This window comes from Xiphophorus couchianus, chromosome 1 (genome assembly GCF_001444195.1).
Source record: "Xiphophorus couchianus chromosome 1, X_couchianus-1.0, whole genome shotgun sequence".
Taxonomy (NCBI): domain Eukaryota; kingdom Metazoa; phylum Chordata; class Actinopteri; order Cyprinodontiformes; family Poeciliidae; genus Xiphophorus; species Xiphophorus couchianus.
The window spans coordinates 19,784,062-19,807,056 of NC_040228.1; the positions used below are offsets into that span (position 1 = coordinate 19,784,062).

Genomic DNA, 22,995 nt, shown 5'->3' on the forward strand with positions numbered 1-22,995 from the left:
CATTAGATTTAACATTACTTTATCATTATCACTTTCAAAACATTTACTCAAGAGAGTGATAAGGTTAAGTGGATTATCGGTTTGTTCCCCAATTCATTTCTTTCTTTCTTTTTACATTTAATGTACCATAAATATTCATGAGCTACTTTTCATTAGAATTAGAATTTATTCAAGGATTAATTGAATAAATTAATTCAGTTAATAGGTAATTGTAAATTCTTTTTAGTCCCCGATTTGTCCACTTAATAAGTTTCTTATTTGTTCCCATATAACAAACCAAATTCTGTGGCTCTGTTGTAGTGATTCACACTCTTCTTTACAGTAGGAGGAAGAAAACTGTAATACCTGTATGCTATTTATCACATGTCTATGGCTGTCACAGATTAAAGCGCCAAGTTACTTTACAAGCAGACAGATCAGGTTACCCTAACCTTGTTAGAGCCATGATTCAGGGGTCATTTTATATGGAATATACAAGCCCATTTTCTTTTCAGTTGGGTTGTTTCATGGTCCCCATCTTGTTACCACCTCCTTTCCCCACAAAGAACAGAACATAGCTCATATCTGTCAAACCAAACACGTCCCATTTTGAGAATGACTTGAAAAAGAGCCTGAAATTACATATAGCATCATACAATCTGTCAGAGAGTATATCATTTCTTTTATCTTACAAGAACACTTCATATTTTTATATTTTTGTTTTTGACAAATACTGTTTAAATGTTTCTAAATGTCAGTACTCATGACGAGATGAGACGATCTAAAGCTGAAGACTTTGCCAAAAATTGAAGCGCAGATGTTGTATCAAGTTGCTGTTTGAGTTTAAAACTCCCTTTCTCATTTTATTTATTAAAGGGTCCATTATTATAATGTATTGTATAAAATAAATCTAACTCAGACTTCCAGTTCAGGCATTTAGAGATCCAAGTTGGCCGGTCAGGGTGGAACCAAGTTCAAACCTAAGAGAGTTTTACAATATTTAAAATCTAAAAATGTTGCATAAATTCTTGTAAGATTTATTTTAAATGTTTAAACCACTATCATGTTTATATAAAACAATTATGCAGAAGTCTGCAGTCTAACTGGAGGTACAATACTATCTTCTGATAATAAATTAACCGCACTACAGTTAATAAAAAAAATTGTGCCATCCCTTTGTCACTCCATTAAAGTTTATATTTTAATAACTGTATAATTACTTATACAATTCTCTTAGATAAGGCTGAACAGCTTATGTTGAAGAGAAAACAAAAATAGACCAGCTTTCATTTTTCTCTCTACCCCTTCTTTTCTTTTTTTTAATATTAACACAAGGAAAATATCATAATCATGTCAGTGTGTTTGAGATTTTTTACTAATGTGAACAAAGTCATAACCAAAGCAATAGCGAGCTGTTTTATATTATTTTCTTATATTATTATATTTTAGTGTTGAGCCGAACACATTTCAATTGCACACACAAACTCATCACAGATTGAACATAATGAATGAGCCCAGCGTTTGTAGTTGAAGGCCCATTGAAAGCCAGGATAAGGCACGAGTTGAGTCTGTGCTGCTGCCAAGAGCTTAGATGCTGGATTTTTGGAGTGTTTAACTGGGCAGAATGGCACATTGTAGGACCAAGAGATCAGCAGACATTAACGCACTACTTGCCCAAAAATCTGTGACACACACACAAACACACCCCCACCCCCACACACACCCACAGCAGACAGTGACTAGCTCCTTCTCCTAAATGATCAAAAGAACTTTGTGGAGATGTTGTGTCAGCTGGTTGTGAAAGAAGTGAGAAAAAGAAAAAAAAAAAACATTTAAGTACATTTAATGATTAATAGTGTGGTTGACCACTATGTTGGGAATCCCAATTTGAAGTTATGTATTTATTAATCATTATAATTAACAATTTATTATTAATGAAATTATTATTACAGTTCAAGTTTCTTTTGTTGAATCCAGGCACAATCCAGTATCTTTGGAGTCACAAGTCAAACTTGTCAGTCTCCCATGAGGAATGAACTAAGAATCATAGACAGAAGAAACTTTTGATATGACAAGCCAAAATCACTGACACACTTATTTCTAATTAAGTTTTTATGAACAAAAACTTAATTATGAACAAAATAGCCCAACTTTGCAGCTCATTTACTGTAAAAATAACCCATTTTCTCTCTAACTATTGACATGCAGCCAACTACTGATGGAAAAGACAAAAGGGATGCATAAAAATTTAATGATAAAATGGACTTCAACTCATTTTAACACACAAACTATGACAAAACAAAATGGTATACTGAAAAATAACTTCAAAACTCACTAATCAAAACCCAAAAACAAGGGAAAAATCGGATTACAAATCAACAAATGACTTAATTATTCAAAGACAAGCATGTTTGGTCAATTGGTTTTAACGATGTGCTATGCAATGGCTGCTGGAAAAGACAAATGTTTTGTCGTCGGCTGCAATAAATAACGTGCCCATGCACATTCACCCTCTCACGTAGAACAGAATTACTTGGCTCTCTTCTACTTTTCAAAAGCAATGTTCCAGTCACATAGACAAATAAATTGACCAATTTATTATCAATAAATTTCCTAAACCACAAAAAATTTGACAGCGCTAACCCCTTCCTCCTGGCTCTGATTGGTTGTTTCACACCAAGCTGTGTTTTTCTGCAGACAGCAGTAGGACCACATTGAGATCTAGATAAAATTTTAAACAACTTAATAGATCAAAACTGAACTAGGTCATGTCAAAGATTAAGTTCATGACATCTTCAATTTATTTGTGAAAATACAAAAAAAAAAAAAGTTAAAAATATTCACATTACAGCCACATTAAAATAGGACAATCAATGAATAAAATAAGGCAATTTATGAACTAGTCAAACATGAACAACAGCAGTAAACATTTATTAGATTTAACTTTAATCAGTTGTCACCCTCACAGAGGAGGCACTCTGCAAAGCAGCCTTGGCTTTCAAACCCATGTAAAGAGAACCTGGAAATGAAAGCTGCATGATATCCCAAAAAGCATCATCGGCTTTGTGGCGATGTGCTTCTGTATGTCACTAGTTTGTTTCACTAAAAATCTTCTGCTTCACTAATGCAGGTTTATGACCTCTGTTTTTATTGATAAATTTTAACCTTAACACATAGATAGGTTCACAGGATATTTGTGCTTTCCTACTCTGTCCTCTGTCAACACACTGTAGAAATGAATAATTTAGAAAGTCTTGCGTCAACACTGGACCATTTATAGCCATGAGTGTCTTTATGTTTGGACCTGGTGTCAGAGAGAAGCAAAGGTAACATAACAGCAGTCTCATGCTATTGACACATGGCAAGTACACAATGTACAAACTGAGAAATATTATTAGATGAGTGAGTTATCAGAAACTGAAATGGAGGAAAAGAGGTCAGAGAGGTGAAAGTGTGGTAAGTGTGGTAGAAAAACAGAGCTAGACGCAGGAGTTCTTATGACCAGCAAAGTGAGTTCTTCAGATTTTATACCTTTTAACTAAATCAGAATAAAGATAAGAAAATTAATGCTAATGATCAGAAGTGAAGATCAGGGTCTCATCTTTGCTTTTTGCAAGTGGAGGAAGAATAGGGTTTCAACCCTGAAGCCCAACTGGATTTAGTTATTGAAACTTTTGGCTATAAAATTAGTTAAAAAATGTGTAATCAGTGAATGCTTCTGCCATGTTTTCCATGATAACTTCTGAGCTTAGAGTCTAGTATGTAAATGAGAGCAGCTGTTTTAGGTAATTAGCCGTTATAAAATATTTTGGATGTCCAAAGATCATAGACAGACAGACAGAGAGAAAAATAAACTGTTAGAGTTAAATTTAATTAATTGGCACAGAGAACTGACACCTAATTTCCACAGATCTACATAAAAATGTTGGAAGAGATTTGATCTATAAATCAAGGTCATGTGAAGAGTTTTCTATAATATTCAAGGCTCCCAAGCAGATGGGGTGCAAAGCCCTCCTTGTCTATTCCTAGTTTCATCCCTCAGGAGCCTAATCCATCATCTTCTGCTCTGTCCTGGCCCCGCCTTCTCATTAGGAGGGACGTGTTTGAAACTCTACCCCCTCTTCACTTCTTGAAACTAGAAACAACACTTGACAAATGTAGAGAGTCAACTCCTCTGATGTGCTTTCTCGTTAAATGTTTGTATTTTCTCTTCCTCTCTGCTAATCATGTTGAATTATATCGACTTGATAATTAATGGCTTCAAAATGTACAAGTATGCCAGCTCATGAAAAAACAATTTTTGGTGTAAAATTGGACAGAATGGTGGCAAGCTGCTGAACAGAGCTGCATAAGTAATATTTTGCTGCATGTTTAAGGTTGTTGTGTTCATGAGTGTCAGCTTATGATCCTGTGTTCGGTTATGTTCAGACTTGCTTTGGTTCGTTTTACTTTCTTTCTTCTGCTTAGACCTGGTGTTAATTTAGTTGGAAGTTTCCAGTTTTTCTTTGTCACATCCTTGTTATTGTCGTCAGTTCTGCTCCTTCTGTTGTTATGTGTCGTTGTTTGAGGCTGGCATTGGATTTGTTTTATCAGTTTTTCCTGCCAAACTTCAAGTGGCCCAGTTATTTGCGTAGGTTCTGTTATAGCATCATTTCCATCACGACTAAGAAACATTTCGTCACGGAGGTCAGAAAAAATTGATGAGATTAATGGTTATCGGAAAAGCACCTGAGCGGATAGTCCAACTACGTAATAAACTATTTAAAAAAAAATAATTGGTTCAAGATTTTGAAAATAAGCACTTGAATAACTACAATAAAACTTAGAGGCTGTATGTTCTATGTGACTGTTGTATGTGCTTTATAACCAGAATGAAATTAAATAAATGTTTCATATAAAGGTTGTTATAGCTGTATTTTTATTATTTTATATCAGAAAGAAATGCTGTTTGACTTTTGTTTTTAAAAAATTGTCTTAGCAGCATGATACAGTAAAACTATAGTATTTTACTCAAGCGAATCATTCTTTTGAATTACATACTGGCTCCTCACTTTGGATAAATTAATATATGAATCTTAGTTTGGGTTTTGACCACCATTTCCATGACATCTACAGTACAGATCCCTGTTTGCTTTGGAGACACATTTGTTAAGAAATGTCACTTGGCTGAGATTGAATGGCAAAATAAAAACAAAAACAAAAAAAAGAGAGAAAATGTCTATGGCCGCTTAAGATCATGGAGTCAGGGCAAAATTAGAGTAAAGTCTAAACAAAATGACTATCTAACAAGTCTCAGTTTGCCTCAAAATCCATAGTTTAGCCTATGAAAGATGAGAAATCATAAAAGGAGTTTAGACAGGCCCAATGAATATGTGTGGCTTTGAAGTGGTTGTTGTGTGAACGTGTGCAGATGAGAACGTGGGAGGTGTCTTGTGTGTGGATCTGCGTGTGTGTATCTGAAAGTGTATGCTGATGAGGGGGACATTTGTGTGCTCAGTTTGAGGTTCATCCACCAGAATCTGGGATGGCTTTCTTGAAAAACCCTCCAACACTACCTGCCAGGATCAGCCTGGCAGTGTAGTTACATTCTCTCCACATGTGTAAAAATCGGTGTACGTGTGTGTGTGCATGTCAAACCGAAGCCATTACTCTTCACACTCTGCAGGATTTCAGTGCTCCGCACATGCACCCCGGATTCATCGCCTTAGCAACCAGTCGATTGAAAGATGATGAATCATGCCAAAGAGTGCTAATTTCTTTCCAGTTGTCAAACATGAACAATAGGTGGTATGAAGTAGCCACAGAAACGCCACTGTGTATCTGTGTGTGTGTGTGTTTCAGCTTTGTGGGTAACCACGAAGAAACAAAGGAGGAAAAAAGTCAAGGCAGGGTAAATCAAGGCTAATCAAGGAACATGGCAACAGAAAGGAGCGGGAGCAACCCAGTGAATGTGGTTTATGCAGCTGTTATACATGTGATTACACACAAAGGGTTCAGCTAGGATGTAAAAATAGGTCCAAGTGCCAAGAATAGTTTGACCATGGAGGTTTCATGTGAGATCAGATGCTGCTGATGCAGAATGATGTGATTTCCTGCACTAAAGGAAACATTAACAACACCTCTGACCTCATCTCATTTGTACTTAAGAAGACTAAAAGGTCCAACATGTCTTTTCTGGAGAAAGATCAGCCTTTTTTGATGAGGGGGAGTGCCCAAGGGATTCATTTAATACACGGTGTCACCATACAGTAATAGCAGTGGTGTGAAGGATACTGATTTAGAAACATAGACATGCATCAGATACAGCACATCCATGCTCAGCAGAGGCTCGGCATCCTTGACCATGTGAATAATGCATTAAAAAAGAGCCAGCTGGACAGCCACACGTAGCCTAGATGGGCTAGTACTAATTCAGCAACAAGATGCAAACATTGCCTCAGTTGATTCCTGTGGAATCGATAATGAAGCAGAATGTGAACAGAGAGTTGTAATGGGGAGTGCTGAAGGCAAACAGCGTCCACTGCTGGTATGTATTCAGAAGGTTGTGCAACAATGGATATGTTGATTTTCAAGACTTTATTTTTCAGATCTGAAGCAGAACAGGGACAGGCGCAACAATTTTCCAAACAGAGTTGGTTAGACTTAGAAATATATTCTGAAAAACAATAGATCATCAGTTTATACAGAATGTGGCTGTTCTTATTTTTCTTTTTTTGCCAGTTGTTTGTTGATTCTTGCGTTGTGTGTGAATTGTGAGACAGTTATTTTTTGTTTTTGGGCATGTGCACCGACTGATGGCACCCTTTGAATTTCGTTGTTCTTGTGACAATGACAATAAAGATTTACCTTATCTTATCTTATCATTAGTGAAGAGGAACCCTCTTAAACTCAGTTTGGTTCACCGATTTTGTGCCTCATCTACTATTTTTCCCTATTGGTTTTTTATAACCAGCCATAGCTTTGAAGTAGTCTTTTTTCTGGAAAATATGTTAATACGCACTTCAAAGTGTTTTATAACTGTAGTTTGTGACATATAAAACAAAATTCTAAGATATTTTTTATTAGTTTTTCTGTGTTATTTTAATACTAAAAATAAAATCCATCTTTTTTCGATACACAGGATCAGATATGCATGCCTCTTTTGAAGTAGCACTGTCACTCTGGTGTGTTTGTGAACACCAAATGCAGAGGAGGATGCAAAAATATGGAAAAAAAAAACAACAAAATAACTAAAACAAAACCCTAAATTCAAGGTCTAAAATTCTAAGCAAGTCCAGAAAAACAGAGGCAGATCCAAAGAACCATGGGCAGAATGATGGAAAACTGAATTAACCAGCAGGTTAGAGGATTTTTTCTGGTCACCATTACACACATTGTGTTTAATAAAGTCAGCTTATTACGTTCACTTTTGCAGCCCAGTGTGATGTCCTCCACCCAAATACACACCATGTCAAATTAGGCTTTTGGATTTTTTGCACAATTTTCAGAAAGTGTTGAACCTTTTCAAGATCCTTGAATGGAAATGCATACCTTATTATCTAGCTCTCTTTTTAGTATGACAATACAGATCCTTTTGTCTTGTAAAAGACAGCGCTCCTATGCCATTGATAAGTGTATAAAAATGTTGTTTATTCACTAGAACTTTTAAGGTACTTCTAATCAATTTAATTTAGCCTAAGCTCTGTGCTGTCCTTCAAGTTTTCCAAAACTCCTTCCTGATTCTGAGAAACTACTCCTAAGCTAAATAGAAGTTCAGCTCATTTCATTTCTCTACAGGCCGAAAGAAAATCTGATCTGAAAATTTGATCAATACTTCCTCAGGAGCAAGTGAAAAATCTTGTGGACGATTTGTTTATTTAAAAATTTACTGCATATAGCAGCTTTCATCAGTATTTTTTTCATCCCCCACAAATCAGGGGTCTCAAACTCCAGGCCTCGAGGGCCGCAGTCCTGCAGTTTTTAGATGTGCCACAGGTACAAAACACTGGAATGAAATGACTTAATTACCTCCTCCTTGTGTAGATCAGTTTTCCAGAGCCTTAATGACCTAATTATTCTGTTCAGGTGTGGTGCAGCAGAGGCACATCTAAAAGTTGCAGGACTGCGGCCCTCGAGGACTGGAGTTTGAGACCCCTGCGTCTAAATGAAGGCCCCGATCTCAACATGGCTGCCTTGCGCTTCAAACTAAGCAGCAGTAAAATCTGTCCATTGACACCTCTGATAAGTTATATTTCATGAAACCAATTAACTAAATGTTTGAAATTAAAAAACATTTGTAAAATCACAGGTGTGAGACTGTGATTTTACCACAGTTTGGAAACAATGGAATCAAATCATTTAGTCACTGATTAAAATACTTAATATAAATATTTAATAAAGTAGATCTGATTATTTTTGGGTCGCTGTGTAAATATTGTCTTTTTGTCTTTGCTTAAAAGAGTATTTAAACAAAGTTAGAATAAATTATTTAAATCATGACCAGTGCTGATGAAATCATATTTTCCTTCAGACATAAAACTGATCTCAAGATGCTGGACATCGTCTGATGTTACTTTTGCTCTTACGGGCCTGATGATGTCTAACTCCGCGGTGTGAACTGTATGTGGGGGCTGGAGGTGCAGAATGTGCCATGTCCTGGTCACAGTGTTCCCTCCTCTCTACCGGTCACTCAGCAAGAGAGTTCCTGTGGGCAGAGTGAGAGAGCTTCACACTCTGCCCACTCGTTTGTCCTCTAAAAACCACAGTCATCTTTAACAGCCAGCCAGCCTGCACCAACGTTTGTCAAAGTTTCTCTAGCAAAATATGGGTAAGATAAATTGTAGGTCTGAGTGAAGGGCAACCCTGAATTTTCTCCCAAATATGAAAAGAATGTGACACTGACATATCTGAGAACCTTATGATTTCTGCCAGCTACATTGTTGTCAGTATTTACACATCTTTCTTCTAGATCTTGTAATGTTTTCAATTGATCAGACTCAACTTTTGCAGTCTTCTCTCAATTTACAGGTAATAAAATTGCATGTTAAAGGATTTTTAGAGGGATCATAATCATCAATTAAAATTCTATTAATTGAAAACTTCACAATGTCAAAGAACAGATTAGTCCGCGGGAGATTAATCAATGCTCAAAAAAAAAAGAAAGACCATAATTAAAACGGGACAGAACAGGTTTTTAATATGACGTGATGTTAAAAAAATATATAATAATTCCCCTTACAGATTCTTTTCTGGTCATATATCACACTTCAAATGTTTCAAATTATTAAAAGAAATTCAAAACCTAACAAAAGTATCCAGAATAAATATTGAATTATACTAGCTTTTTATGGGGAAAAAAGTTTGTATTTGCTTGTTATCTCGAACTAACTGTAAATAACAATATACTTAAAAAACTAAGGTACATTTCCTTAATTACAACAGGCCTGATTATTTCTTGACCTGCCAAAACTAGAAATCACTTCAGACAACCGAACCTGTATCACAACATAAGGTGGGCTAAAATATTCCACAAAGCAACAAACCTTACCCTGATCAAAAGATATTCAAGAACATAATAAAACATTTTTTATATCTAATATGATCTCCAAAGCTTCAGGACTTTAGGATACCCTTGGGTATTCCATATTATTAACAAATGGAGAAAGCAGAAAAATGGTGAATGAAATAGATGTTCCATCAAAACTACTCTAAAAGCCTCATGACGCTTCATCCAGGAGGTCATAAAAGATAAACTATGGCATCCATTACAGAGTTCCGAGGTGAAAACTAAATAGCCCACAAAAGCCAGTCTTAACATTTGCCAGAAAGCATCTCAATGATCCCTGAAAGCCTTGAAAATATTCTGTGGACTGGCTAAAGATGAATTTTGGAAGGTGTGAGACACAAGAAAAAAGTAAATTAAGTTTTGTTCTTGTCAAAGTCCAGATAAACATCTAATTGAGAGGCAGTGCATGACCTTAACCAAGCTGTTCAAGCTGCAAACTTCTCTACTGTTGCTAAATGAAAACTATTTTGCAAAAACAGAAAATGTGTCAAAATTCCTCCACAAATTGAAAATACTTGTTTCCTGTCATCATACTAGCACAATTAGATTTAGACTAATATGTCCGTCGACATATGTTGACAGAGATAATGCCTGGTAATGAATTCTAAATCCTTGCAATTACTTTAACTTCCAGAGGGGGGCAGCAGAGCACCTCCTTCTCTGCATAACGTCTACGTTAATCTTCAAGGCTTTGTGGCTCTAAAACAATGACAAATGCCAACTGCAGCTCCCATTAACATTAATATTAACATATTAACATTTGTTTTATTTTCCTAACTAATTTCTATCACACTATAAAAGGGTTGTTTAAGTTCATATTAAGATATCAGTAATCCTCAACTCCAACCTTATTTTCATTTTGATAAAAACAGCATTATGTGGCATTTAGTCATTAAAAATGATTAATAGTTTGTTATTCCGAAGTGGAACAAAAGATTCTCAAGAGGAAAATATTCAAGTTGGCAAGTTTACCTTGGGATCTGACTATTCCCAAGGTAACTTTTCTTCAGTTCTGAGAAACGTTACACCTGAGAATCTTCCAGCCGCTTTCACAGTTTAAATAGATTGAACACTGATACTTAAGTTGTCCGACATGCATCTGGACCAACAATGTAAAGGCTTCCAGACCAAAGACATGATGAAAGTGGAGATGTTTGCTCACATTGTTACATATTTTGAATTTACATTTTGGCAGTAATGTTAAACAAAAAAACAGGATTTTAATTGTGAAAACAAGTTGTTTGTGTGTGACTTTAGTGTGTGAACACAATCCAAAGCCCTTGTTCGTAACATGCTTAGTGAAATATTTGTATTTGTGAAAGAGAAATCAGATTGACTAATATTTACCTTATGTCATATGTCCGTGTTGCTTTGACTGTGCATAATATTCAACAGCAGTTTTATTCTCCAAATTTCTTACAGAGTACTTTGGTCAAAGTGAATTGTTTTAGAAGTGCATCGTGAATTAATTTGAATTGAGTTATATGAAGACATGAGTTAAATTTGACTTGCTGTAGTCAAGCAAATAATGTTTTTGTAGAACTTGACAATAAAAAATAAGTTTCACTTAATATTCACCACAGAAGACATTTTTCATTTGGTCTCTTGTTTTGGTGCTCTTGTTCTTTTGGTGTTTTATTTTTAAAGACCAGCAGAGACATTAAACAATGTTCAACCTTGAGGGTAAAACAGCAAATTAAAAAAGGTAAATGCTTTATTTATGGTTTATCCTTTTATAAAAATAAGTTCACAAGCAGTTTTTATAACCTATTAACTTTCCCTTAAAGAAAGGAAACATTAAACAACCCAAGAAGAAAAACATGATAACAGGTGGTTTTCTGCCATTCTTCACATTTGCAAAAGCAATTGGAATACCTTTAGGGACAGAGACTGTTCAATGTCGCATATTTAATATAGCAATCATTGCATCTGAGTATAAAACATTAGAGTTTTTTCTACAATGACAGTTACAGCTGTCATTGATATCAAGTATCAAATGCTCATTACACTGTTTTAATATATTACCTGTTGTTGGTATTCAACGTCCTAGGACAGTCCTCAGTACATTTTCTTCACATTACCAATGAACAAGAGATATTAACGTTTCTTGACAATTAATTATCATAAACAATCACTTTCAAAATAAAAAAAATGGTTAACCCAGTGTGTAATCCAAGAATTACATTTTACAGTCAAAAGATCTTTTTAGAGACATTGAACAAATATTTTATTTTGTTTCTGAAAAACTAACACATAAAGAAGAACAAAGCAAATAAGGTATAACGTCTTGAGAAGCTTGCATCCTACAAAGCGAGAGTGACCCTTTGCACCATTAAATCCATTACAGGCTTGTGAAAGGAATACAGTCATAAGCTCCAAATCCCTTTAATACAACACCCATTAGGAAAGTGCTGAGCTCTTTACCAACAGCTAAGATGCTCCAGCACTCAGCAACACTCTGGCCTATGCTCTACATTCAGTGCAATACAGGAAACCTCTGATAAAAGTCAGTTTAGTTTAGCTGAGTTCAATAACAACATGAATATATTTTTAAATGGTACAGAAAACAAAATATAACTATTGTCTAAAGATGATGCTTAATGTTTTTAGATGGTCACAACAGAAGAAGCTGAAATATCTCCCATAATATGATGTTATATTGTTATGTTATTATTATGGTATAATAATATGATATAGGACAACATTGGGTTGGACACTGGTGCAGTTAGTAGCACTGCCTGCTTGCAGCAAGAAGGTCCTGGGTTCAAATCCCACCTTGGGTTATTTTTGCATGTTGTCCCTGTACATGCATGGGTTCTAAAATGTTCTTAGGTATGAGTGTGTATCTCACAGAGTGTTTTTTATAGTCTCTATTGATTAAGGTTGTTCCCTGATGCTGAAGACAGGCACAGCAACCTCCATATTTTTGTTAATCACCAACTACAATGCCCTCAGTTTATCCAAAATGTTAAAAAATCTCAAACATGATTGTTTAAGAAAGTGAAAGTGGGGCTCTGACTTCCTTAGGAGTATATAAGTACATAATTATTGGGCAACAGTTATACTTCAGAATTATTACACAACTAAATAAAAAAATACACATTTTCCCATCTTACTTTTATTATTTGTATATGTTTAAGGGAGAATTATGAACACACAACTTAAAACTTTCCTATAAACATGACAGACTTAAAAAATCAGTGACTAATGTAGCCATGGTTCTTTTCTTCCATTCATGGACTCTATGAGTTTATTGATCAGTTGATGATCAACTTTTTGTGCAGCAGCAATCACAGCCTCCCAGACACTGTTTAGAGAGGAGGACTGTTTGTTCACTAAAAGTCTCCCATTTGAAAACTACCCATTGCCATGTTTTTCATTTTTAACTCCTTTATTGGCTAGTCATGCACTTGAGTACTTCAATGCATGTATGGAACAAGTGCATGTATGGAACAAGTCTTTTTTAGAAAGATGCAGACTTGTTCCTGCATCTTGAAGAGTTGATTTTGAGCCCATATTCAACCTGAAAAGGTCCAAGCACCTCATATTTAGTAACACCAGCCCATACCAGGACCCCACCTCCACCTTGCTGGTGTCTGACTCAAAGTGGAGCTCTGTGCCTGTTACAGATCCAGCCACACAATCGTTAAGTCACTCTGTTTTCATCCATAAAACCTTTGAAGAATCTGTCTTCAGATATTTCTTGGCCCAGTCTAAACACTTCAACTGATGTGTCTTGTTCAAAAGTGGTCTTGCTTACCTTGGTCACGTCTTTGAACTCTGAACACCTTGTACTTCTGAGTACTCCAAGTAGGTTGCCATTCTGAAATATAACAGAACTGGAAGATAATGATTCCAGGTAGCTTCACACTTGATTTCAAATCCTTGGCAGGAAATGTGCATCTTTTTTGTCAACATGTTACAATCCCATGGACTATTTGTTACAAAATCACACCCAAATATCTTAGCAATTTCAAGTATATATATTATATTGGGTGTTGACCTTCTTAGCCCAGACACTCCCTCATTACACAGATACATATCACCTTAATACATTAAGTATTCAAATTTATCCAGCTAGTAGTTAGAAAATAGAGCTAAAAAGGATGATATGGTCAAAATTCTCACATATGCCACAATTCCCCACTCAAATCAAGACTCACTTCTGGGTCATTTCTTTGAAGCAAGTGCAGCATGAAAACAACCATTTGCAAATATTTGTATGTTTAAACTGTGTTTTTTTTTTTTGTTTGTTCATTTTTTTTCTTTACAAATCAACAAATCAGCAAATTATTTTACCAAACACATTAAAGATTTTTAGGAAATCTTCCAGTTGGTGCTTAGGATGTATAATTTACTTTCCAGGGACAGGATATCCAAAGTGACAATTTAAATCATCATGTCAACTCAAACTGGTTGTTTACCATTTATTTCTGAGGACAATATAACTGGTTGCAATCAAGGTTTGTAGTAGATATCTATTGAACAGCTCCAAGACAGGCATGAGCAGGTGTAATCTTAATATCTTGATGAGTGGTCAGTTATGTTTGCAGTGACGGCTGGATTAGATATTAACTGTGGCCTAAATCAATTTGTGCTGACAGATTTGGAAACTGATAATCCACGATGTGCCTTTTAAAAGCCCAGCTGAGGCCACCAGATCCATTTGTAGCAAGGTCCATCTCCATCGTAATCTCAAACAGCCAGAAGAAACACCACCGCGGGGCTGAGAGCAACCACAAACCGCAACCATGAACGGCACAGAGGGACCCTATTTTTATGTCCCTATGGTTAATACCACTGGTATTGTCCGGAGTCCTTATGAATATCCTCAGTACTACCTTGTCAGCCCAGCAGCCTACGCTTGTCTGGGTGCCTACATGTTTTTCCTCATTCTCGTCGGCTTCCCCGTCAACTTTCTCACCCTCTATGTCACCATGGAACACAAGAAGCTGCGAACCCCTCTAAACTACATCCTGCTCAACCTTGCTGTGGCTGACCTTTTCATGGTGTTTGGAGGATTCACCACAACGATGTACACCTCTATGCATGGCTACTTTGTCCTCGGGCGCCTTGGCTGCAATCTGGAAGGATACTTTGCTACCCTGGGTGGTGAAATCGGTCTCTGGTCACTGGTTGTTCTGGCTGTTGAAAGGTGGCTAGTTGTCTGCAAGCCCATCAGCAACTTCCGCTTCGGTGAGAATCATGCTATTATGGGTCTGGTCTTCACCTGGATCATGGCCAATGGCTGTGCTGCCCCCCCTCTTGTCGGCTGGTCTCGTTACATCCCAGAGGGCATGCAGTGCTCATGCGGAGTCGACTACTATACCCGTGCTGAGGGTTTCAACAATGAGTCTTTTGTTATCTACATGTTCATCTGCCACTTCTGCATTCCTCTTGCCGTTGTGTTCTTCTGCTATGGCCGTCTGCTCTGTGCCGTCAAGGAGGCTGCTGCCGCCCAGCAGGAGTCTGAGACCACCCAGAGAGCTGAGAGGGAAGTCACCCGCATGGTCGTTATCATGGTCATCGGCTTTCTGATTTGCTGGGTTCCTTACGCCAGTGTGGCCTGGTACATCTTCACACATCAAGGTTCTGAGTTTGGACCTCTCTTAATGACCATCCCAGCTTTCTTTGCCAAGTCATCCTCCGTCTACAACCCAATGATCTACATCTGCATGAACAAGCAGTTCCGCCACTGCATGATCACCACATTGTGCTGCGGAAAGAATCCCTTCGAAGAGGAGGAGGGAGCATCCACCACTGCCTCCAAAACCGAGGCCTCCTCTGTGTCCTCCAGCTCCGTGTCTCCTGCATAAATGGAGCAACAGGCACAGGCTTCATAATCCACTATCCAAGAAGAAGACTTCCACTCCCCCAGGGAAACGACTGAAGGCTAACGTCTACAGAAATAACTTCCTCTTTTTTATTTGTACAAACGACTTGGTTCAACCTAAAGACAGTTGCAGGGAAGGTCAGCCTATTACAGAGTTGTTCCTGTGTGTACAGAATATCCGACTTATCAGTCTATGAGTATTTATTTCCTCAGAATAAAGGGGAAAATCTTATTCTCTATCAGTTGGATCCTATATGATACTGGCTTATTTTTGAATGTAGAGGCATGTAATCAAGGCAACGTAAAATAAATCGCACTTTGCAAATGACTCATCCTGTTTATGTTTTAATTTTAACTTGGGTGGAAAAGTTCATATGACTGTAGTATATTTATTCAGATAAATAAATAAATGTCAATGACCTATTCAAAATGCATTTATGTCTGGAGTCAATTTCTACTTCTTCTGTTTTTAGCCTGCTTTGGTGATGTCTACCTCAGAAATATATCATATACAATTTTTATATAACATTTAAACTATTCTTTATGTGGTACCTGCAAAGCTAATATAATCTAATTTCAGTCTCAGGTCACCTCGGATTCAGATCTTAGCATTATAAAGGGATTAAGATATTAATCTTAACAAGGATACATATAAATATAAATGGACATGACACAACATGGTTTATCTGATTACAAACACTGCCTTAGAAATAAAAGGTTAATAAAGATTAAGGATTAATACTTATATTACCAAAAGAGACCTTCAAACAAAGGTTATGAATATGGAGAAGTATAATTGGTGCGCAGAAGAATATACTGATGTTATAACTAAAATAATTTACCAGAAAACTAAAGAGTAAAGAATGGATCTTAATTAACAGAGTTTTAGACGAGAATAAAACTGAAATCATTATTAAAACATGAGGTCATTGCTCTGGGATTACACATGCATAAATGATTTATTTATAGATTAATATTCTTTTTATTCCCTGCATGAATTTTGAACGAGAGGACTCAAAGTAAAACAGAACCTTCAAATCCAAAGAGTTATTGTGAGAATGACTCATTACTTATCATTTTACAGTACAATTCAAATGTGGGAACTGCATAGTTTCTCTTTAACAAAAAATTCTCTAACAGTTGGATTCTATATATGATAACTGTTGGATATGATACATCCATTTGAAAGTAATTGTGATGCTTTCAGCACCAAAAAAACAAACAAAAAAAAACTACAGAGATAGACGAAAAGGGTTTTCAATGTCGAAGTAATTTCTACTCAATGGGTTAGCTGCTCCAATAAGTCGAATGGCACATTTCATGTTGAAATTTAAAGTGTTTTTTTTTACTGAAAGAGACAAAGAAATTCAAAATGCTTCTCCTGGGACAACCAGCTGTGTAGAGAAGTGAAATCCTTTTGAATTTGTATGCAAAACTTTATTTGATAATAAAAATAGCATCCACAGACTTCTTTTGATAGCTACATATACATTGTAATCCATCTGAAGGAAAAGAAGCTGGATAAGTCCACATCTACTTTTACTTTGACTAATGTTATGTATAGCTTCATGGGTCAAATAAAGCTATGGACAATGTAGTATTTATATATGCATAGTTATATAAAAAAAAATTGGCCCATATACATGTACTGCTTTTATCAACATAGAGACAGCATTATGTCTGGAGCACACTGCAAGAAATAATGCTTGAAGAACACAGACTGCATACAAGTGCTTTATAATACAAAGGCAGGCTAACCATAGAGAGATTCAAACCATTTATCAGCTGTTGATTGACCAAATACAGTCTTTCATTTTTAAAATGTCTTTATATACCTGACCCAGAGTAAATCAACATATTTACCATAAATTGTCAGGTCCATTTCAGAGATATAAACACAATATCACATTCCTCACTGCAGAGGTTCTTCATAAATTTCTGTTTTGTGCAAGAAAAAGGCAACATTTTATTCCTTGACAAGTTCCTAGTAGTTACATTGGGAGAGAAAATCTCTTTACAGGTGATGACCAACCTCCTAACTGTGACTCTATCTCTCCCTCTCTCATTTTTTGTTTGGTTTTGTATTTTTATTGAATACAGTACCATAGTGACACCGGTGATGAAACAATGCATTTGTTGTGGTTCATCCAATATATAGTTCTAGTTTTCAAACAAAACATAAAACAGAGAATAATCACACAAAAACAAAAACATGAAAAAGCAGCAGTCAGACTTCAGTGGCGTGACAGTGTGGCTCAGAGTGGCAGAAATAGTTGTCTCATCTACCAGGACTCACTGTACGTTACCGTGCCAACAAACCTCATCAGCTCAACGTGTCAGGGCCCAGAGGATGGACAATGGGTGTAATAAATATGAGAGCTGGGCTAGAAATAAGTGTTGGGGATTACAGTGTTTCTTTAGGCCTAACAAGGTTGTTACACTACATTTTAACTTACACATGCATCTTGCACAGGGATAATTAATGATTTTTTTTTTTGGCATATCTGAATAAACGTACTTTATGGCAGCTTCAGCTGGCAGTATGGCAAAAATGCTGACTTTTCTAAATTACTACACAGGCTTCTTGAGAAATTTGGGAAACTCACTCTGTCATGAACAGATTCGGATGTAGTAGAAAGAGGCTGCTTCAGTGTAGAGAAGGGCAAAACTAGTCATTTGGTTTAAACAAAAAGTCTCAGGTCCCAGCTATACTACTCTAGATATTTTCAATGTTTTCGTCCTTTGTTAAAAATCTATCTGCACTCAGTAGCACAACTTTTAAATGTTGTAATAACTGTGCTTCGCCAGCAGGTGGTGATAATGCTAGCATTAATGACAATTTTAAAATAATATTAATCCTGGTTAAAGCGGTGCTAGGGTAAAGATTCTTTCAAAACAACTGGATCGTATTTCCTTTCACTGAGTTTATCCTTTGTCCTCAGATCTTCTTCAGCTTACTGGGAGGAGAGTCCGGACAAATCAAGAGCGATGTGGGAAAGAATAATTACCCCACTGTTGTTACAGTTTTTAGCATAGAAAGGAAGAGCAGACAATTACAAAGTCAGATTCTAAGTCACAATTTTGGTTAATCACCACATATCCAGAGTAAACACATTTATAGCACACAATGACTTTTTTTAAAATATTCTTCACTTTCTCTTACCAAAAACTCACCTTCTACTTACCAAAAACTCAAATCCAAGCTAAACCACTCTAGAAATATTAAAGACTGAATGGAAATGAATAAATCTACTGTGAGATATAAGGCTGAGCACATTTGAAAAGGAAAAGCTGTAAAAATTAGGAAATATGTTCTTTAACTTCCGCCTTCTTTTGAAGAAAAGATCAATTAAATTGGCTCTATTGATGCCGTGGTTTCTAGAAAAGAAATGTGTATCAAGTCTAAGAAAAGTGTTTCTCTAGGTCATTGTTTCCTATATAATCTCTGGACATTCAGTGGAGAGAACGTTTTTACAAATCTTTGCCTTATAGTGCTTTTTTTATATGTAGTTTTTAATTGGAAACTCTATGGATGGTAGGTGGAAGCACAGCAGAAAACATCTGTGTTATTGTAGAAAGGGCCTCAGAGTCACTGAAAATAATTTCTAATAGGAATAATATGGGCTGTCAAACAATGATGCAACATAAGTTGAAGTACAGCATGCTTACACTTCTACCTCAGCCCTTAAGGATTTAATTAAGCTCACTCAAGATGCGAGTGAAATTCTAAATAAATAGAGCAAAATTAGAAATTTCATATATTATTACTATTTATAATTTAATGCTCTAGTTTCACCATCCAATTTAAATGTAGAGCTTTGCTTTACTTCCACAGTTCTTGTGAACCATCAGTAGTTATAGTGTCAGTAATTCAGGAGCGAAAAGGACACCTAAAATAATTTCAAAAACAAGCTCAGGATTTAGGATTTACCACAAATGGAAGCATTATTCAGACCTTTGAAGGGAACAAATATTTAAAGTCAACAATGCCTACAAAAAGCAATATCACTGATTTCATATGCAGGCACATACAATACCTTTACTACAGTACAACAACCTCTGTTATGCTCAAAATAACAAGAACAATGACAACACAACCAGTATAAACTGATAGAGGGATTGTACTCCTGCTGTTTTTATAAATCTCTAGATGGGACCACAAGTAGTTTAGTCAATCAAATCAATTCATAAACAATTCAACCAAATAAAGAGTAAGAGTTAGTATTGTTACAAGTCCAATTCCAGTGTATGTTACGTAGTTTGTACGGACAGAGGAGAGAGCAGTGAGGGTACTCTCCTCCCTCTAGATACTGAGGTCTTTAGAATTTTCTTTGTACAGCCTTCTCTTGGGCTCAGGGATCTGGTTTGAGCTGCGGCCTCCGGCGTTATTGATGGGTCCTGTCTTGTTGTAGGTAGCATTGTTGTGTGCAGCGTTGTTCTTCATCATGCTGTAATAGTCCTTCAGTCTGGGCGCTGCTGCATAGTTCAGCTCATCCCGGCTATAGATGCTGTCAGGGGAAGAGTCCTGCTCCGATCTGTATCGCCTCTCCATTGTCCCGTTCATCCGGTGTCTCTCCTCCTTCCTCTCTGAGGAAGAGTCTCTCAGAAGATTGCCATTCTTAGTAGCTTTCTCATACGAACGGCCTCTGGGGAGAGAATCCCCTCTGTTGTTGACGCGGTCCGGGGTGGACGACTCGCTCACTCGTCCAGCTACCTGGGACTCCTTGAGGTGCTTCCGTTCGAAGAGTTTCCGCTCAGGGGTGACCGAGAGGAACCCTCCATCATCGTACTCCTTCTCAGGTGTGTGGTCCCGGTGCGCACGCTCTGCCCTGCGGTCCATGGATTTCGCCCGCCGACGATCTGGAGATGAGCTGCGCTTCCTGGTTGGTGAGCGATCGAGGGAGCCACGACGGTGCAACTGAAACCTTCTGTCCAGGGTAGAACTGCTGCTCGAGAGCTCTCGACCCCGCAGTTTTTCAGCAGCAGCAGCCTTCTTTCCCGAGTTGTCCTTCCTCAGAGTTTTCAGGAGCTTGGAGATACCACTCTCTGATTCAGACTTCTTGACTTTGCGGCCTCGGCTCTTCTTGTTGCCAGCACTGCTGTCATTGCTGTTGTCAGGAGACTGCTGTCGGAGGGTACTTTGACTGTGACTGTTATTCCAGGTGTGATGATGATGGGGATTAAACTGCCGGCCGTGGAAGTCCATCAGATCCGAGCCAGCCCAGTCCCTGTTTTTGTCCATACCTCGGCCACGTGCAGCCTCCTCCAGGCGTGATGGTTTGTGAAAGTCTGGTGGATAACTGGACTCCAATGAGGTGTGATATCGGCTTTTTGGTGGCAACGTTCTCACTTCCGGAGTGTTTTGTGCCCTGGGTGCGGGAGGGTGCCCGTCACTGCTGCCGTCTGCAGGAAAGGCAAAAGGGAGAGGGATTTGAAGAATGCAAATAGATTTGAGTTACATTTACCGTATGTTGCACAGATGACTTTTCTGTTGCATTATGTGATTGCTTGCACTGGCACAACACAAATCAATGCAGCTATGAATATCATGCAAAGATGTGTTCTTTTAATATGCTGCATGTTTTCCAAATAAACAAGCAGCCTTTTCTAAATTGATATGTCAGATTCAAATTTAAATCTTTGCAAAAATAATAATAAAAAAACCCCGTAAATATTCTCTGGGAGTTGAGTTTACGTTTTTAAACAGGTTACATCAGCAAAAGCAGGAGCAACACATCAGCAAGTGAAGGGCAGCGGTTATCAATGACACAGCAGGCACCTAGGAGGTCATTCCAAACAGTATGATAAAGGCACACCAAAACAAACCAAAACCAAATTTAAAATGTGCATTTGGCTGAATGTCTGCCAAATAACACAGGTTGCTATGGCAGCCGCATGTGATGAGAGGTGGCGTTAAGTTAGTTCCATTAAAAAAAAAAGAAGTTTTTTTTAAGTGGCAGAAGGGTACGGTTTATATGGACTGACAGAAGCCACATAAGTACAGTTTAATTCAAGCGTGATGAGACATAAAGTATGTCTACAGTGTAAACACATCCGCACACAAACACAAACAAAGTAGGATGCAGGTCAGGATGAGCTGGAAGGCTGTATAAAAACTCAAAGTGAGGAGAGGGGAGATGACAGGGAGAGTGAACTGGGACAGAGTTGTTGTTGTTTTTATTTTTTTTTACTACAAACCGTTGTCTGATTTTGGCCCATTAGGTAGAAACAGGGCTCTCCCATCTTGTCATTCCTCAATGTACCAACAGCGAGATGAGGAGCCATCATCGCTGGAGAGAGGAGGAAGAGCCCAGCAACAAGAGACGATCAGAGAGAAGGAAGGAGGAGGCGAGAGAAGAAGACAAATAGAACAGACAAGCTGTTTTACAGTACATCCGTTGAGAGAAGAAGGGGTTTGGCGTGAAAGACAAAAATATTCTTCACTTCAATTTTTAAAAATGATCCCCAACATAAATCTCTGGATTACTATGAGAAATAATACAACAGTAGAGAACAGAGCTCCGAAGAGCAAAGGCATTGTTAAACCTATGGAGTATCTTTACTGTACAGTTTCCTGTATAAATCCCACTATATAAGTTTCAGTCATTCTTTTGTCAATACAGATCTCCTCAGTTATTGGCATTAACTTAACGGTAAAAAGGTAGTGTATTAATCTTTCTGAAAATTCCAATCTTATCTTGAATACATTTATTCAGTAATAAGAAAAATGAGAATTCTAAAGAAATATGTATATGATTAGAAGGTACTTTGGTAAGATACAAAAAGTCTTCAACAGTTCAGGTGTGTCTACATTAATTAATTTGTGAAAAAGTACTAATGCCCTTTATTAAGCAAGGTGGAGAATCTGTGGTGCTGTGATTATATTTCATCTACGAAGGCTCAATGAGTGCATGGCAAAATAAACTCCTTGAAATACAAGAAGATCTTGATTTTAACATAAAATTACAATAGTCTCAGATCAACATTGTTTTTTGGGGTTTTTTTTAAATGTAATGATCTAGAAAACATACCAAATCAACACATAAAAACCTTGACAGAGACAAAATCCACCATCTTTCATGGTCATCTAAGTCCTCAAACCAAAAACTGAAGCTGAAGAGAAGAGTGCATAAATTGTAAATTGTATTTTTTTTTATTAGTAGCTTTGTCCCACTGAATAACTGTACTCATGTAAAAAGCTGGATTTTTCAAGTTTTCTGCATGGGGCCCTATAGAATAAAATATGCATTTATTATTCTAAAATATTGTTAAATATACAATAAAGATGTATCTGTTCAAGGAAATAAATTTTCTATTCTACTGAGTTTACTACATGAAAAAAAGATCCGACTTCTTTACTTGAAGGGAAGTAAAGCATCTGCTGCATGTTAACCTACCATATTCAGGTACTGATCCATCGCCTCTCTTCAGGACAAGCCGCGCCCTCCGACCTCCGTTCTTGATCAGTTCAATGGCTCGTGAATGCTTCATGTTCTTTGTGCTCTCACCGTTAATCTCCAGAATCTCATCTCCCACCTGCAATGGAGAAGGTAAGTAACTGGGACAGCCAAGTGATAAAGTGGCCTCATAAATAATGCGAAAAGAGGAAATTTAGCCTGACAAAATGTTCTTAGTAGAG

The 22,995-nt window shown here is 37.1% G+C and overlaps 2 protein-coding genes across 17 annotated transcripts in view; one reads left to right on the forward strand and one right to left on the reverse strand.

Annotated features, from left to right (window-relative positions):
* The first annotated feature begins 14,175 nt into the window (after nt 1-14,175).
* Nucleotides 14,176-15,684, forward strand: rho (rhodopsin). Its single transcript, XM_028030735.1, has one exon. It carries the CDS (start codon nt 14,275-14,277, stop codon nt 15,337-15,339), a length of 1,065 nt encoding a protein of 354 aa, XP_027886536.1. The 5' UTR covers nt 14,176-14,274; the 3' UTR covers nt 15,340-15,684.
* Nucleotides 15,685-16,771: 1,087 nt separating this feature from the next.
* LOC114138381 (membrane-associated guanylate kinase, WW and PDZ domain-containing protein 1-like) overlaps nt 16,772-22,995 on the reverse strand; it is a 110,803-nt gene continuing 104,579 nt past the window's right edge. For 14 of the 16 annotated variants that reach the window (XM_028007964.1, XM_028007718.1, XM_028007885.1 and 11 more), the window contains 2 exons: nt 22,754-22,892; nt 16,772-20,759 (listed from right to left, as the gene is read on the reverse strand). In XM_028007964.1, coding sequence (XP_027863765.1) covers nt 19,660-20,759; nt 22,754-22,892 — 1,239 coding nt within the window. In that variant the 3' untranslated portion in view covers nt 16,772-19,659. Of the gene's footprint in view, nt 20,760-21,554; nt 21,647-22,753; nt 22,893-22,995 lie in introns of all 16 variants that reach the window. The other 2 variants (XM_028008733.1, XM_028008813.1) reach the window with 1 other exon arrangement.

Coding starts and splice junctions, on each gene's coding strand:
- rho (XM_028030735.1), top strand. CDS start 14,275: ATGAACGGCACAGAGGGACCCTATTTTTATGTCCCTATGGTTAATACC.